The sequence below is a fragment of the Oncorhynchus mykiss genome, chromosome 18 (assembly GCF_057628025.1).
Source record: "Oncorhynchus mykiss isolate SJ-2025 chromosome 18, ASM5762802v1, whole genome shotgun sequence".
In the NCBI taxonomy this organism is placed as follows: Eukaryota; Metazoa; Chordata; class Actinopteri; order Salmoniformes; family Salmonidae; genus Oncorhynchus; species Oncorhynchus mykiss.
The window spans coordinates 2,050,001-2,067,500 of NC_143039.1; the positions used below are offsets into that span (position 1 = coordinate 2,050,001).

The 17,500-nt window shown below is 45.7% G+C and overlaps 1 protein-coding gene across 2 annotated transcripts in view; it reads left to right on the forward strand.

The window, feature by feature from the left end:
* Positions 1-17,500, forward strand: part of LOC110511434 (ras GTPase-activating protein 3) — a 94,357-nt gene that overhangs the window by 67,304 nt on the left and 9,553 nt on the right. Inside the window, exons 16-21 of one of the 2 annotated variants that reach the window (XM_090206932.1) lie at positions 1,555-1,710; positions 4,600-4,673; positions 5,717-5,823; positions 12,915-12,997; positions 15,261-15,281; positions 17,274-17,482. In XM_090206932.1, coding sequence (XP_090063058.1) covers positions 1,555-1,710; positions 4,600-4,673; positions 5,717-5,823; positions 12,915-12,997; positions 15,261-15,281; positions 17,274-17,482 — 650 coding nt within the window. The remainder of the gene's footprint in view (positions 1-1,554; positions 1,711-4,599; positions 4,674-5,716; positions 5,824-12,914; positions 12,998-15,260; positions 15,282-17,273; positions 17,483-17,500) is intronic. The other variant, XM_090206933.1, reaches the window with a different exon arrangement.

A 17,500-nucleotide genomic window follows, 5' to 3' on the forward strand; every position in this document is an offset into this window, starting at 1 on the left:
GTATGTTGTGGTTAACAGTGTGTTAGTTTGTTGTGGGTCACAGTGTGTTAGTATGTTGTGGGTAACAGTGTGTTAGTATGTTGTGGGTCACAGTGTGTTAGTATGTTGTGGTTAACAGTGTGTTAGTATGTTGTGGTTAACAGTGTGTTAGTGTGTTGTGGTTAACAGTGTGTTAGTATGTTGTGGGTCACAGTGTGTTAGTATGTTGTGGTTAACAGTGTGTTAGTATGTTGTGGTTAACAGTGTGTTAGTATGTTGTGGTTAACAGTGTGTTAGTATGTTGTGGTTAACAGTGTGTTAGTATGTTGTGGTTAACAGTGTGTTAGTGTGTTGTGTGTCAGTAATGTGTTAGTTTGTTGTGGTTAACAGTGTGTTAGTATGTTGTGGGTAACAGTGTGTTAGTATGTTGTGGTTAACAGTGTGTTAGTATGTTGTGGTTAACAGTGTGTTAGTGTGTTGTGTGTCAGTAATGTGTTAGTTTGTTGTGGTTAACAGTGTGTTAGTATGTTGTGGGTAACAGTGTGTTAGTATGTTGTGGTTAACAGTGTGTTAGTATGTTGTGGGTAACAGTGTGTTAGTATGTTGTGTGTCAGTAATGTGTTAGTTTGTTGTGGTTAACAGTGTGTTAGTATGTTGTGGGTAACAGTGTGTTAGTATGTTGTGGTTAACAGTGTGTTAGTATGTTGTGGTTAACAGTGTGTTAGTATGTTGTGGTTAACAGTGTGTTAGTACATTGTTGTTAACAGTGTGTTAGCATGTTGTGGTTAACAGTGTGTTAGTATGTTGTGGTTAACAGTGTGTTAGTATGTTGTGGTTAACAGTGTGTTAGTATGTTGTGGGTCACAGTGTGTTAGTATGTTGTGGTTAACAGTGTGTTAGTGTGTTGTGGTTAACAGTGTGTTAGTATGTTGTGGGTCACAGTGTGTTAGTATGTTGTGGTTAACAGTGTGTTAGTATGTTGTGGTTAACAGTGTGTTAGTGTGTTGTGTGTCAGTAATGTGTTAGTTTGTTGTGGTTAACAGTGTGTTAGTATGTTGTGGGTAACAGTGTGTTAGTATGTTGTGGTTAACAGTGTGTTAGTATGTTGTGGGTAACAGTGTGTTAGTATGTTGTGTGTCAGTAATGTGTTAGTTTGTTGTGGTTAACAGTGTGTTAGTATGTTGTGGGTAACAGTGTGTTAGTATGTTGTGGTTAACAGTGTGTTAGTATGTTGTGGTTAACAGTGTGTTAGTATGTTGTGGTTAACAGTGTGTTAGTACATTGTTGTTAACAGTGTGTTAGCATGTTGTGGTTAACAGTGTGTTAGTATGTTGTGGTTAACAGTGTGTTAGTATGTTGTGGTTAACAGTGTGTTAGTATGTTGTGGGTCACAGTGTGTTAGTATGTTGTGGTTAACAGTGTGTTAGTGTGTTGTGGTTAACAGTGTGTTAGTATGTTGTGGGTCACAGTGTGTTAGTATGTTGTGGTTAACAGTGTGTTAGTGTGTTGTGGTTAACAGTGTGTTAGTACGTTGTGGGTCGGTATTGTTCTAACCTTAGTCCGTCTCCTCCTCAGGACCCCGCCACGTCTCGGACCCTCACCCTCATCTCTAAGACCATCCAGACCCTGGGCAGCCTGGCCAAGTCCAAATCAGCTAGTTTTAAAGAGACTTACATGGCGGCCTTCTACGATTACTTCAACGAGCAGAAGTATGGCGACGCTGTGAAGAACGTGAGTCTCTGCTCTGCTCTGTGGCTGGGAGAATGAGAGTCTTTGCTCTGTGGCTGGGAGCTCTATAGTCCTGTTACTGACCATCCCCCAGTGATCAGAATGAGAGCTCTAAGGTTCTGGTACTGACCATCCCCCAGTGATCAGAATGAGAGCTCTAAGGTTCTGGTACTGACCATCCCCCAGTGATGAGACAGCCTATAGAGTGGATAGTCTTTGGGAGAAGGAGAGAGGAAGTTGATAGCGATTTAACAAACTTATGGCCAGGGGATAGAAGCGGTTTAGGAGTCTGTTTGTCTGAACCTTGATGCACCGGTACCGCCTGCAGGACAGGAGCAGGGAGAACAGTCCTTGTCTTATGGTCAGGGGATAGAAGCGGTTTAGGTCTGTTTGTCTGAACCTTGATGCACCGGTACCGCCTGCAGGACAGGAGCGTGGAGAACAGTCATTGTCTTATGGCCAGGGGATAGAAGCGGTTTAGGAGTCTGTTTGTCTGAACCTTGATGCACCGGTACCGCCTGCAGGACAGGAGCAGGGAGAACAGTCCTTGTCTTATGGCCAGGGGATAGAAGCGGTTTAGGAGTCTGTTTGTCTGAACCTTGATGCACCGGTACCGCCTGCAGGACAGGAGCAGGGAGAACAGTCCTTGTCTTATGGCCAGGGGATAGAAGCGGTTTAGGAGTCTGTTTGTCTGAACCTTGATGCACCGGTACCGCCTGCAGGACAGGAGCAGGGAGAACAGTCCTTGTCTTATGGCCAGGGGATAGAAGCGGTTTAGGAGTCTGTTTGTCTGAACCTTGATGCACCGGTACCGCCTGCAGGACAGGAGCAGGGAGAACAGTCCTTGTCTCGGGTGGCTGGAGGCTTTGGCGATTTTTCAGACACTGGCTGTACGTCCTGGATGTCTGGGAACTCATCCCCCAGCTCACCCCCCAGCTCACCCCCCAGCTCATCCCCCAGCTCGGTGATCAGGCCCTACCACCAGGTCTCTGACCTCCTCCCTATAGGCTGTCTCCTCCCTGTCGGTGATCAGGCCCTACCACCAGGTCTCTGACCTCCTCCCTATAGGCTGTCTCCTCCCTGTCGGTGATCAGGCCCTACCACCAGGTCTCTGACCTCCTCCCTATAGGCCGTCTCATCGTTGTCGGTGATCAGGCCCTACCACCAGGTCTCCTCCCTCCTCCCTATAGGCTGTCTCCTCCCTGTCGGTGATCAGGCCCTACCACCAGGTCTCTGACCTCCTCCCTATAGGCTGTCTCATCGCTGTCGGTGATCAGGCCCTACCACCAGGTCTCTGACCTCCTCCCTCCCCCCTATAGGCTGTCTCATCGTTGTCGGTGATCAGGCCCTACCACCAGGTCTCCTCCCTCCTCCCTATAGGCTGTCTCATCGTTGTCGGTGATCAGGCCCTACCACCAGGTCTCCTCCCTCCTCCCTATAGGCTGTCTCCTCCCTATAGGCTGTCTCATCGCTGTCGGTGATCAGGCCCTACTACCAGGTCTCTGACCTCCTCCCTATAGGCTGTCTCATCGTTGTCGGTGATCAGGCCTACCACCAGGTCTCTGACCTCCTCCCTGTCGGTGATCAGGCCCTACCACCAGGTCTCTGACCTCCTCCCTATAGGCTGTCTCATTGTTGTCGGTGATCAGGCCCTACCACCAGGTCTCCTCCCTCCTCCCTATAGGCTGTCTCCTCCCTATAGGCTGTCTCATCGCTGTCGGTGATCAGGCCCTACCACCAGGTCTCTGACCTCCTCCCTATAGGCTGTCTCATCGTTGTCGGTGATCAGGCCTACCACCAGGTCTCTGACCTCCTCCCTCCTCCCTATAGGCTGTCTCATCGTTGTCGGTGATCCGGCCCTACCACCAGGTCTCTGACCTCCTCCCTATAGGCTGTCTCATCGTTGTCGGTGATCAGGCCCTACCACCAGGTCTCTGACCTCCTCCCTATAGGCTGTCTCATCGTTGTCGGTGATCAGGCCCTACCACCAGGTCTCTGACCTCCTCCCTATAGGCTGTCTCATCGTTGTCGGTGATCAGGCCCTACCACCAGGTCTCCTCCCTCCTCCCTATAGGCTGTCTCATCGTTGTCGGTGATCAGGCCCTACCACCAGGTCTCTGACCTCCTCCCTATAGGCTGTCTCATCGTTGTCGGTGATCAGGCCCTACCACCAGGTCTCTGACCTCCTCCCTATAGGCTGTCTCATCGTTGTCGGTGATCAGGCCTACCACCAGGTCTCCTCCCTCCTCCCTATAGGCTGTCTCCTCCCTGTCGGTGATCAGGCCCTACCACCAGGTCTCTGACCTCCTCCCTATAGGCCGTCTCATCGTTGTCGGTGATCAGGCCCTACCACCAGGTCTCCTCCCTCCTCCCTATAGGCTGTCTCGTCGTTTTCGGTGATCAGGCCCTACCACCAGGTCTCTGACCTCCTCCCTATAGGCTGTCTCATCGCTGTCGGTGATCAGGCCCTACCACCGTCGTGTCGTCCAGCATATTTGATGATGGAGTTGGAGTCGTGCATGGCCACACAGTTGTGGGTAAACAGGGGTTACAGGAAGGGGCTAAGCACACACCCCTGGGGGGCCCCCGTGTTGAGAGTCTGCGTGGCGGAGGTGATGTTGCCTAGGCTCTGGTCAGAAGTAGTGCACTACATAGTGAAAAGGGTGTGATTTGGCATAGGTAGCATAAGCGATTTCAGAGCGTTGGGCCAGTAGCCTGAAAGGTCACTGGTTCGAATCCCCGAGATGACTAGGTGAAAAATCTGCCGATGTGCCCTTGAGCAAGGTACGTAAACGCTAATTGCTATTGTAAGTCGCTCTGGATAAGAGAGTCTATTAAAATGACTAAAATGTAAAAATGTAAATTTGAGATGTGCCGTCTGTCTGTCTGTAGTTCCTGGACCTAATCTCGTCGTCAGGGAGATGGAACCAGAAGAGTATCGAGACTCCCATCATGCTGAAAGAGGGGTAAGAGAGAGAACACAGGGGGTAACACTGGGGGGGTTAGGGGTAAGTGAGAGAGAACACGGGGGGTAACACTGAGGGGGTTAGGGGTAAGAGAGAGAGAACACAGGGGGTAACACTGAGGGGGTTAGGGGTAAGAGAGAGAGAACACAGTGGGTAACACTGAGGGGGTTAGGGGTAAGAGAGAGAGAACACAGGGGGTAACACTGAGGGGGTTAGGGGTAAGAGAGAGAGAACACAGGGGGGGTTTGGGGTAAGAGGGAGAGAACTAATCAACAATCTGCCCCAGACCCACTACTGAACATATATAACCTGGTATCTCTACAGTAGTATTGGATCAAGCCCCAGACCCACTACTGAACCTAAATAACCTGGTATCTCTACAGTGGTATTGGATCAGTTCCCAGACCCACTACTGAACCTATATAACCTGGTTTCTATACAGTAGTATTGGATCAGGCCCCAGACTCACTACTGAACCTATATAACCTGGTTTCTATACAGTAGTATTGGATCAGGGCCCAGACCCACTACTGAACCTATATAACCTGGTATCTCTACAGTAGTATTGGATCAGGGCCCAGACCCACTACTGAACCTATATAACCTGGTATCTCTACAGTAGTATTGGATAAGGCCCCAGACTCACTACTGAACCTATATAACCTGGTATCTCTACAGTAGTATTGGATCAGGGCCCAGACTCACTACTGAACCTATATAACCTGGTATCTCTACAGTAGTATTGGATCAGGCCCCAGACTCACTATTGAACCTATATAATCTGGTATCTCTACAGTAGTATTGGATCAGGGCCCAGACTCACTACTGAACCTATATAACCTGGTATCTCTACAGTGGTATTGGATCAGGGCCCAGACTCACTACTGAACCTATATAACCTGGTATCTCTACAGTAGTATTGGATCAGGCCCGTCCTGCCTGTCCTTCACCTCGTGTGTTTCTCTGAAGACCTCTCTGTCTGATTATCTCTCCTGGTGATCTCTTCCTCCTTCAGTCAATCACCCATTTCTTCTTCTCTCCAGGTTCATGATCAAGCGAGCCCAGGGGAGGAACCGTTTTGGGATGAAGAACTTCAAGAAGAGGTGGTTTCGCCTCACTAACCATGAGTTTACCTACCACAAAACCAAAGGTAACGGCTGGAGGTTTGTGGGGGCTCTTCTACGGGTTGTCAGGCCTGGTTCTACGTCTGGTCTGTCTGTGTGCTCAAGATCTCGTTAGATGGTATCCACCGTGTGTTATAGAGGTGTAGTTAGATGGTATCCACTATGTGTTATTGAAGTGTAGTTAGATGGTATCTATTATGTGTTATAGAGGTGTAGTTAGATGGTATCCACTGTGTGTTATAGAGGTTTAGTTAGATGGTATCCACTATGTGTTATAGAGGTGTAGTTAGATGGTATCCACTATGTGTTATAGAGGTGTAGTTAGATGGTATCCACTATGTGTTATAGAGGTGTAGTTAGATGGTATCCACCGTGTGTTATAGAGGTGTAGTTAGATGGTATCCACTGTGTGTTATAGAGGTGTAGTTAGATGGTATCCACTGTGTGTTATAGAGGTATAGTTAGATGGTATCCACTATGTGTTATAGAGGTGTAGTTAGATGGTATCCACTGTGTGTTATAGAGGTGTAGTTAGATGGTATCCACTGTGTGTTATAGAGGTGTAGTTAGATGGTATCCACTGTGTGTTATAGAGGTGTAGTTAGATGGTATCCACTATGTGTTATAGAGGTGTAGTTAGATGGTATCCACTATGTGTTATAGAGGTGTAGTTAGATGGTATCCACTATGTGTTATAGAGGCGTAGTTAGATGGTATCCACTATGTGTTATAGAGGTGTAGTTAGATGGTATATACTATGTGTTATAGAGGTGTAGTTAGATGGTATCCACTATGTGTTATAGAGGTGTAGTTAGATGGTATCCACTATGTGTTATAGAGGTGTAGTTAGATGGTATCTACTATGTGTTATAGAGGTGTAGTTAGATGGTATCTGCTATGTGTTATAGAGGTGTAGTTAGATGGTATCCACTATGTGTTATAGAGGTGTAGTTAGATGGTATCCACCGTGTGTTTTAGAGGTGTAGTTAGATGGTATCCACTATGTGTTATAGAGGTGTAGTTAGATGGTATCCACTATGTGTTATAGAGGTGTAGTTAGATGGTATCCACTATGTGTTATATAGGTGTAGTTAAATGGTACCCACTATGTGATAGAGATGACAGTGTGCAGTATGTGGGAGATTGCAGTGTGCAGTAGGTTTGAGAAGGTACTTTTCTCCAGTAGTTTTCCAGGTGTAGCCAGCCTACTGTTCTCCAGTCCTTTTCCAGGTGTAGCCAGCCTACTGTTCTCCAGTCCTTTTCCAGGTGTAGTCAGCCTACTGTTCTCCAGTCCTTTTCCAGGTGTAGCCAGCCTACTGTTCTCCAGTCCTTTTCCAGGTGTAGCCAGCCTACTGTTCTCCAGTCCTTTTCCAGGTATAGCCAGCCTACTGTTCTCCAGTCCTTTTCCAGGTGTAGCCAGCCTACTGTTCTCCAGTACTTTTCCAGGTGTAGCCAGCCTACTGTTCTCCAGTCCTTTTCCAGGTGTAGCCAGCCTACTGTTCTCCAGTCCTTTTCCAGCCTACTGTTCTCCAGTCCTTTTCCAGGTGTAGCCAGTCTACTGTTCTCCAGTCCTTTTCCAGGTGTAGCCAGCCTACTGTTCTCCAGTCCTTTTCCAGGTGTAGCCAGCCTACTGTTCTCCAGTCCTTTTCCAGGTGTAGCCAGCCTACTGTTCTCCAGTCCTTTTCCAGGTGTAGCCAGCCTACTGTTCTCCAGTCCTTTTCCAGGTGTAGCCAGCCTACTGTTCTCCAGTCCTTTTCCAGGTGTAGCCAGCCTACTGTTCTCCAGTCCTTTTCCAGGTGTAGCCAGCCTACTGTTCTCCAGTCCTTTTCCAGGTGTAGCCAGCCTACTGTTCTCCAGTCCTTTTCCAGGTGTAGCCAGCCTACTGTTCTCCAGTCCTTTTCCAGGTGTAGCCAGCCTACTGTTCTCCAGTCCTTTTCCAGGTGTAGCCAGCCTACTGTTCTCCAGTCCTTTTCCAGGTGTAGCCAGCCTACTGTTCTCCAGTCCTTTTCCAGGTGTAGCCAGCCTACTGTTCTCCAGTCCTTTTCCAGGTGTAGCCAGCCTACTGTTCTCCAGTCCTTTTCCAGGTGTAGCCAGCCTACTGTTCTCCGGTCCTTTTCCAGGTGTAGCCAGCCTACTGTTCTCCAGTCCTTTTCCAGGTGTAGCCAGCCTACTGTTCTCCAGTCCTTTTCCAGGTGTAGCCAGTCTACTGTTCTCCAGTCCTTTTCCAGGTGTAGCCAGCCTACTGTTCTCCAGTCCTTTTCCAGGTGTAGCCAGCCTACTGTTCTCCAGTCCTTTTCCAGGTGTAGTCAGCCTACTGTTCTCCAGTAAAATGTAAGATGAACTTTTAAGCAAAACATCAGTCAATGTAGCTGACTACATTCTTTCTATGGTAAACATTAGAATAAGATAAGATAAGATGACCATGCATCGTTTTTTGCTAAACAAACAAAAAATACCTTGTTTTTCATTATCAGCTCATTTACTGGCTACCAACCACATAGCGTTCTGTTGTCATCTGATGAAACTGAAGCTATTTTCTGCAGAATGTGTTGCAGTAATATCCTGTGTATTTCTCTCGTTGTGCTATTTACAAACAAACACATGACTGGCTCAAATGCTTTGAGGAACTATGATAATCTTCATAATGTGAGATAATGTGAGTTAATGTGGGATAATGTGAGATAATGTGGGATAATGTGAATTAATGTGAGATCAAGTGGGATAATGCGGAATAATGTATGATACCGTGAGATAATGTGGGATAATGTGGCTGGCTCAAATGTTTTGAGGGACTATGATCTTCATTATGTGCGATAATGTGCGATAATGTGAGATAATCTTCATAATGTGAGATAATGTGGCTAATGTGAAATAATGTGAGATAATCTTCATAATGTGAGATAATGTGAGATAATCTTCATAATGAGAGATAATGTGGGGTAATGTGAGATAATGTGAGATAATCTTCATAATGTGAGATAATGTGAGAATCTTCATAATGAGAGATAATGTGCGGTAATGTGAGATAATGTGCGATAATCTTCATAATGTGAGATAATGTGGGATAATCTTCATAATGTGAGATAATGTGAGGTAATGCGAGATAATCTTCATAATGTGAGATAATGTGAGATAATCTTCATAATGTGAGATAATGTGAGATAATCTTCATAATGTGAGGTAATGTGAGGTAATGTGAGATAATGTGCGGTAATGTGAGATAATGTGAAGTAATGTAAGATAATGTGACCCGGGGAAATGAACAACGCTTTATCTCCTAACGTGTTTTGCACAAGTTGACGGCAGGTTCTTACTTAAAAAAGGTAGCAAAAATATTAAAATGTATTGAAAAACTCACTACTGAACCTATATAACCTGGTATCTCTACAGTGGTATTGGATCAGGGCCCAGACTCACTACTGAACCTATATAACCTGGTATCTCTACAGTAGTATTGGATCAGGCCCGTCCTGCCTGTCCTTCACCTCGTGTGTTTCTCTGAAGACCTCTCTGTCTGATTATCTCTCCTGGTGATCTCTTCCTCCTTCAGTCAATCACCCATTTCTTCTTCTCTCCAGGTTCATGATCAAGCGAGCCCAGGGGAGGAACCGTTTTGGGATGAAGAACTTCAAGAAGAGGTGGTTTCGCCTCACTAACCATGAGTTCTCCAGTCCTTTTCCAGGTGTAGCCAGCCTACTGTTCTCCAGTCCTTTTCCAGGTGTAGCCAGCCTACTGTTCTCCAGTCCTTTTCCAGGTGTAGCCAGCCTACTGTTCTCCGGTCCTTTTCCAGGTGTAGCCAGCCTACTGTTCTCCAGTCCTTTTCCAGGTGTAGCCAGCCTACTGTTCTCCAGTCCTTTTCCAGGTGTAGCCAGTCTACTGTTCTCCAGTCCTTTTCCAGGTGTAGCCAGCCTACTGTTCTCCAGTCCTTTTCCAGGTGTAGCCAGCCTACTGTTCTCCAGTCCTTTTCCAGGTGTAGTCAGCCTACTGTTCTCCAGTAAAATGTAAGATGAACTTTTAAGCAAAACATCAGTCAATGTAGCTGACTACATTCTTTCTATGGTAAACATTAGAATAAGATAAGATAAGATGACCATGCATCGTTTTTTGCTAAACAAACAAAAAATACCTTGTTTTTCATTATCAGCTCATTTACTGGCTACCAACCACATAGCGTTCTGTTGTCATCTGATGAAACTGAAGCTATTTTCTGCAGAATGTGTTGCAGTAATATCCTGTGTATTTCTCTCGTTGTGCTATTTACAAACAAACACATGACTGGCTCAAATGCTTTGAGGAACTATGATAATCTTCATAATGTGAGATAATGTGAGTTAATGTGGGATAATGTGAGATAATGTGGGATAATGTGAATTAATGTGAGATCAAGTGGGATAATGCGGAATAATGTATGATACCGTGAGATAATGTGGGATAATGTGGCTGGCTCAAATGTTTTGAGGGACTATGATCTTCATTATGTGCGATAATGTGCGATAATGTGAGATAATCTTCATAATGTGAGATAATGTGGCTAATGTGAAATAATGTGAGATAATCTTCATAATGTGAGATAATGTGAGATAATCTTCATAATGAGAGATAATGTGGGGTAATGTGAGATAATGTGAGATAATCTTCATAATGTGAGATAATGTGAGAATCTTCATAATGAGAGATAATGTGCGGTAATGTGAGATAATGTGCGATAATCTTCATAATGTGAGATAATGTGGGATAATCTTCATAATGTGAGATAATGTGAGGTAATGCGAGATAATCTTCATAATGTGAGATAATGTGAGATAATCTTCATAATGTGAGATAATGTGAGATAATCTTCATAATGTGAGGTAATGTGAGGTAATGTGAGATAATGTGCGGTAATGTGAGATAATGTGAAGTAATGTAAGATAATGTGACCCGGGGAAATGAACAACGCTTTATCTCCTAACGTGTTTTGCACAAGTTGACGGCAGGTTCTTACTTAAAAAAGGTAGCAAAAATATTAAAATGTATTGAAAAACTTTGAAGAAATAGTTTTCAATGGTATTGACAGTATTTAAAAACCAACCTGTGGCTACTTCCAAATACCTCGTGTGTCACGACTTCCGCCGAAGTCGGCCCTTCTCCTTGTTCGGCGCCGGCCTTCTAGTCACCACCGATCCATGTTTCAGTCGACCCTTCTCCCTGTTCGGGGGGTCGACGTCGCCGGCCTTCTAGTCACCACCGATCCATGTTTCAGTCGACCCTTCTCCCTGTTCGGGTGGTCGACGGCGCCGGCCTTCTAGTCACCACAATCCATGTTTCAGTTTAGTTTTGTTTTGTCTGTGTTACACACACCTGGTTTCAATCCCCATATCATGTTCCTTATTTAACCCTCTGGCATACAAGTTCTGTCCTGTCCGTGATTGTTGGAGTCTTACTGGTTGTTGTAGGATTTAGTGTGTATGTATTTTCCTATTTTTGGAGTCTTGCTTGACTTTTGTGAGTAAACTCCGTTGTGTTGCTCAAACCTGTGTCCTGCGCCTGACTCCGCCTACATATCTGCACCCAATCGCTGACATCGTGTGGTAACCTATTTCCAAATACCCCCCCGTGTGGTAAAACCGTGGGGTGTTGGGGCTATTTCCAAATACCCCCCCCCCCCTGTGTGGTAAACAGTGGGGTGTTGGGGCTATTTCCAAATACCCCCCCCCCCCGTGTGGTAAACCGTGGGGTGTTGGGGCTATTTCAAAATACCCCCCCCCCCCATGTGGTAAACCGATGGGTGTTGGGGCTATTTCCAACTACCCCCCCCCCCCCGTGTGGTAAACCGATGGGTATTGGGGCTATTTCCAACTACCCCCCCCGTGTGGTAAACGGTGGGCTGTTGGGTTGAGTTTGCAGAGATGAACACAGAGACGGGGAGTTTCTAGTCAGAAAACCCGACTTTACTTGGAAACAAAATAAACATAACAACAAAATAACTGAGGTTCGGCTCGGTCCTTCTTCTCAGACTCTGCGCCGTGTCTGTCTCTCGCGGGGGTGCCATGGTGCTCCCTTTATGTGGCCTGCACGGCTGGTTGGCACGCTCCCCTAATTTCCTCTACTTGGAGCCATCAGCGTCGGGGTGCCCAGCCCGTGTACTCCCAGCAGAGGGAGCCAACGTTGGGGCAGTATGAAAATTATAGTGGGTCAAGCGTGTCGTGTGTGGTGGAGATTCTAGCCTTTCAAAGCGCTTCATGATGACAGAAGTCGGTGCTTCAGGGCGATAGTCACTTAGTTCAGCTTTCTTGGGTACAGGAACAATGGTGGCCATCTTGAAGCAAGTGGGGACAGCAGACTGGGATAGGGAGAGGTTGAAAATGTCGGTAAACACTCCAGCCAGTTGGTCTGCACATGCTCTGAAAACGCGGCTTGGGATGAAGCCCGGGCCGACAGCATTGCGAGGGTTAACACGCTTGAATGTCCTACTCACGTCAGCTACAGAGATCTGGAGCCTAAAAATAACATTTGATTTGATTCGGTCCTCGTGAGCAGCGGGGGCCCACGTCGGTGGCTGTGAGTTGTTTTCCTCGAAGGGTGTGATAAAGGTGTTCAGCTTGTCTGGCGGTGAGGCGTCTGTGTCTGCGACTTGGCTCGTTTTTCCTCTATAATCCAGGACTTTCTGGAGTCCCTGACAACTCCACTTTGACCCTATAATATATCTTTGCCTGTTTGATTGTCTGTTTGTACTCGTCCATGTTTCCAGTCCCTCACCGTGGTTAAATGCGGTGGTTTGCGCTGCCATCTGGTTTTGGGTTCTAATGGTCACAGTAGGAACAACATCCTCTATTTTATTTAACTGATCAAGTCAGTTACGAACAAATTCTTATTTACAATGACGGCCCTATGGAACTCCCGATCACGGCCGGTTGTGATACAGCCCGGGATCGAACCCTGGGTCTGTAGTGACGCCTCTAGCACGGCCAAAGACAGAGTCAGTGTTTTTTGTTGATTCATTGTGTTAATGATTAACTTTGTGAACAGGAATCAAAGCTGAGCTGCAATGGGAGAAAACCACCCAATACACATGCACACGCGCACACACACATAGCTGTTTGTTCTGGTGTCTGATGCAGTACCTTGTTTTCTCCAGGTGAGGGCGCTCTCTGCAGAATCCCCATAGAGAACATCCTGGCTGTAGAGAGACTGGAGGAAGAGTCATTCAAGATGAAGAACGTAAGAATACAAACCATCAAACACCAACTACCAAACACCAACTACCAACTACCAAACACCAACTGCCAAACACCAACTGCCAAACACCAACTGCCAAACACCAACTACCAAACACCAACTACCAAACACCAACTGCCAAACACCAACTACCAAACACCAACTACCAAACACCAACTGCCAAACACCAAACACCAACTGCCAAACACCAACTACCAAACACCAACTACCAAACACCAACTACCAAACACCAACTGCCAAACACTAACTACCAAACACCAACTACCAAACACCAACTGCCAAACACCAACTACCAAACACCAACTACCAAACACCAACTGCCAAACACTAACTACCAAACACCAACTACCAAACACTAACTACCAAACACCAACTGCCAAACACCAACTACCAAACACCAACTGCCAAACACCAACTACCAGGGTATTAATTGCCGTTATGATCCTAAACAACTTAGTGGTCCAGAGTCCAGACTCTAGATAGTATTGACTGTTATGAGTCTAAACAACTTAGTGATCCAGACTCTAGATAGTATTGACTGTTATGAATCTAAACAACTTAGCGGTCCAGACTCTAGATAGTATTGACTGTTATGAGTCTAAACAACTTAGCGGTCCAGACTCTAGATAGTATTGACTGTTATGAGTCTAAACAACTTAGCGGTCCAGAGTCTAGACTCTAGATAGTATTGACTGTTATGAGTCTAAACAACTTAGTGATCCAGAGTCCAGACTCTAGATAGTATTGACTGTTATGAGTCTAAACAACTTAGCGGTCCAGAGTCCAGACTCTAGATAGTATTGACTGTTATGAGTCTAAACAACTTAGCGGTCCAGACTCTAGATAGTATTGACTGTTATGAGTCTAAACAACTTAGTGATCCAGAGTCCAGACTCTAGATAGTATTGACTGTTATGAGTCTAAACAACTTAGCGGTCCAGAGTCCAGACTCTAGATAGTATTGACTGTTATGAGTCTAAACAACTTAGCGGTCCAGACTCTAGATAGTATTGACTGTTATGATCCTAAACAACTTAGCAGTCTAGACTCTAGATAGTATTGACTGTTATGAGTCTAAACAACTTAGCGGTCCAGAGTCTAGACTCTAGATAGTATTGACTGTTATGAGTCTAAACAACTTAGTGATCCAGAGTCCAGACTCTAGATAGTATTGACTGTTATGAGTCTAAACAACTTAGTGGTCCAGAGTCCAGACTCTAGATAGTATTGACTGTTATGAGTCTAAACAACTTAGCGGTCCAGACTCTAGATAGTATTGACTGTTATGAGTCTAAACAACTTAGTGATCCAGACTCTAGATAGTATTGACTGTTATGAGTCTAAACAACTTAGCGGTCCAGACTCTAGATAGTATTGACTGTTATGATCCTAAACAACTTAGCAGTCCAGACTCTAGATAGTATTGACTGTTATGAGTCTAAACAACTTAGTGATCCAGACTCTAGATAGTATTGACTGTTATGAGTCTAAACACCTTAGCGGTCCAGAGTCCAGACTCTAGATAGTATTGACTGTTATGAGTCTAAACAACTTAGCAGTCCAGAGTCCAGACTCTAGATAGTATTGACTGTTATGAGTCTAAACAACTTAGTGATCCAGACTCTAGATAGTATTGACTGTTATGAGTCTAAACAACTTAGTGATCCAGAGTCTAGATAGTATTGACTGTTATGAGTCTAAACAACTTAGTGATCCAGAGTCCAGACTCTAGATAGTATTGACTGTTATGAGTCTAAACAACTTAGTGGTCCAGAGTCCAGACTCTAGATAGTATTGACTGTTATGAGTCTAAACAACTTAGCGGTCCAGACTCTAGATAGTATTGACTGTTATGAGTCTAAACAACTTAGTGGTCCAGAGTCCAGACTCTAGATAGTATTGACTGTTATGAGTCTAAACAACTTAGCGGTCCAGACTCTAGATAGTATTGACTGTTATGAGTCTAAACAACTTAGTGGTCCAGACTCTAGATAGTATTGACTGTTATGAGTCTAAACAACTTAGTGGTCCAGACTCTAGATAGTATTGACTGTTATGAATCTAAACAACTTAGCAGTCCAGACTCTAGATAGTATTGACTGTAGATCTATTTAGATAGACATTGTGTTCCAGGACTGTCTGGAAGGACCGGTGTCTGCTGCAGGAGTTAGAGACGGAGACCTGAGGAAGGTGTATACACTGCTGGTTGTAACATGTCCCTCTCTCCCTCCTCCTCCCCCCCTAGATGTCCCCCTGGATGTTCCAGGTAATCGAGCCCAGAGAGGGCTAATGACTGTGTACTCTCCTCTCAATTCAGTGGGCCTCCTCTCAATTCAGTGGGCCTCCTCTCAACTCAGTGGGCCTCCTCTCAGTTCAGTGGGCCTCCTCTCAATTCAGTTGGGCCTCCTCTCAATTCAGTGGGCCTCCTGTCAATTCAGTGGGCCTCCTCTCAATTCAGTGGGCCTCCTCTCAATTCAATGGGCCTCCTCTCAATTCAATGGGCCTCCTCTCAATTCAATGGGCCTCCTCTCAATTCAATGGGCCTCCTCTCAACTCAGTGGGCCGCCTCTCAACTCAGTGGGCCTCCTCTCAATTCAGTGGGCCTCCTCTCAATTCAATGGGCCTCCTCTCAACTCAGTGGGCCGCCTCTCAACTCAGTGGGCCTCCTCTCAACTCAGTGGGCCTCCTCTCAATTCAGTGGGCCTCCTCTCAATTCAGTGGGCCTCCTCTCAATTCAGTGGGCCGCCTCTCAACTCAGTGGGCCGCCTCTCAACTCAGTGGGCCTCCTCTCAACTCAGTGGGCCTCCTCTCAACTCAGTGGGCCGCCTCTCAACTCAGTGGGCCTCCTCTCAACTCAGTGGGCCTCCTCTCAACTCAGTGGGCCGCCTCTCAACTCAGTGGGCCTCCTCTCAATTCAGTGGGCCTCCTGTCAATTCAGTGGGCCTTTATTGGCATGGAAAACACGTGTTTATATTTCCAAAGAAAGTGAAATAAACAATTAACAAAAGTGAAAAGCCACAAAACAACATTAACAACAAACTATTAGAATTTAACAATAAATATTACACTTAAAAAGGTTGAAAAATATATATAGACATTTCAATCATTTTAGCAACGTGTAAATAGTTGTAGTATGAATAGTGGGGGTAGATAAATAAACATATACATATTGTTGTTATTTACAATGTTGTTTGTGTTCCACTGGTTTCCCTTTTGTCATGGCAACGGACCACACATCTTGCTGCTGTGATTTCACACTGTGGTATTTCACCCAGTATTTCACCCAGTAGGGAGTTTACCAATGTTTGATTTGTTTTCTAATTCTTTGTGGATCTGTGTAATCTGAGGTTAATATGTGTCTCTAATATGGTCATACATTGGGCAGGAGGTTAGGAAGTGCAGCTCAGTTTCCACCTCATTTTGTGGGCAGTTTGCACATAGCCTGTCTTCTCTTGAGAGCCATGTCTGCCTACGGTGGCCTTTCTCAATAGCAAGGCTATGCTCACTGAGTCTGTACATAGTCAAAGCTTTCCTTAATTTTGGGTCAGTCACAGTGGTCAGGTATTCTGCCGCTGTGTACTCTCTGTTTAGGGCCAAATAGCATTCTAGTTTGCTCTGTTTTTTGTTTGATTTTTTTCCAGTGTGTCAAGTAATTATCCTTTTATTTTCTCATGATTTGATTGGGTCTAATTGTGTGGCTGTCCTGGGGCTCTGTGGGGTGTGTTTCTGTTTGTGAACAGAGCCCCAGGACCAGCTTGCTTAGGGGACTCTTCTCCAGGTTCCTCTCTCTGTAGGTGAGGGCTTTGTGGTGGACATGTGTGGGCATCTCTTCCTTTTAGGTGGTTGTAGAATTGAACAGCTCTCTCTTGGATTTTTGTAACTAGCGGGTATCGGCCTAATCCTGCTCTGCATTATTTGGTGTTTATTTGATATTTTGGCAGAATTCTGCAGAGTCTATATTGAGTTTCCCATTTAGTGAATAATTGGTGGTTGGTGAGCGGACCCCAGACCTCACAACCATAAAGGGCAATGGGTTCTACAGATTAATGGGTTCTACAGATTAATGGGTTCTACAGTAGTATGTTTAGCCAGACCCGAATTTGGATGTTGAGTTTTATGTTCCTTTTGATGGCACAGAAGGCCCTTCTTGCCTTGTCTCTTAGATCGTTCACAGCCTTACTCCTCTCTGTCTCTCTCTCTCTCCTTCTCTCTCTCTCCGCCCCTCTCTCTCTCCGTATCCCTATCCCCCTCCCCCCAGATGTTCCAGGTAATCCAGCCAGAGAGGGCTCTCTACATCCAGGCCAATAACTGTGTGGAGGCCAGGGACTGGATAGACATCCTGACCAAGGTCAGCCAGTGCAACAGGAAGAGACTGAGCACCTACCACCCCTCAGCTTACCTCAACGGTCACTGGCTCTGCTGCAAGATGTCTGCCGACACAGAACCAGGCTGTACACCCTGTACTGGGTGAGTAACTGGGTCGCT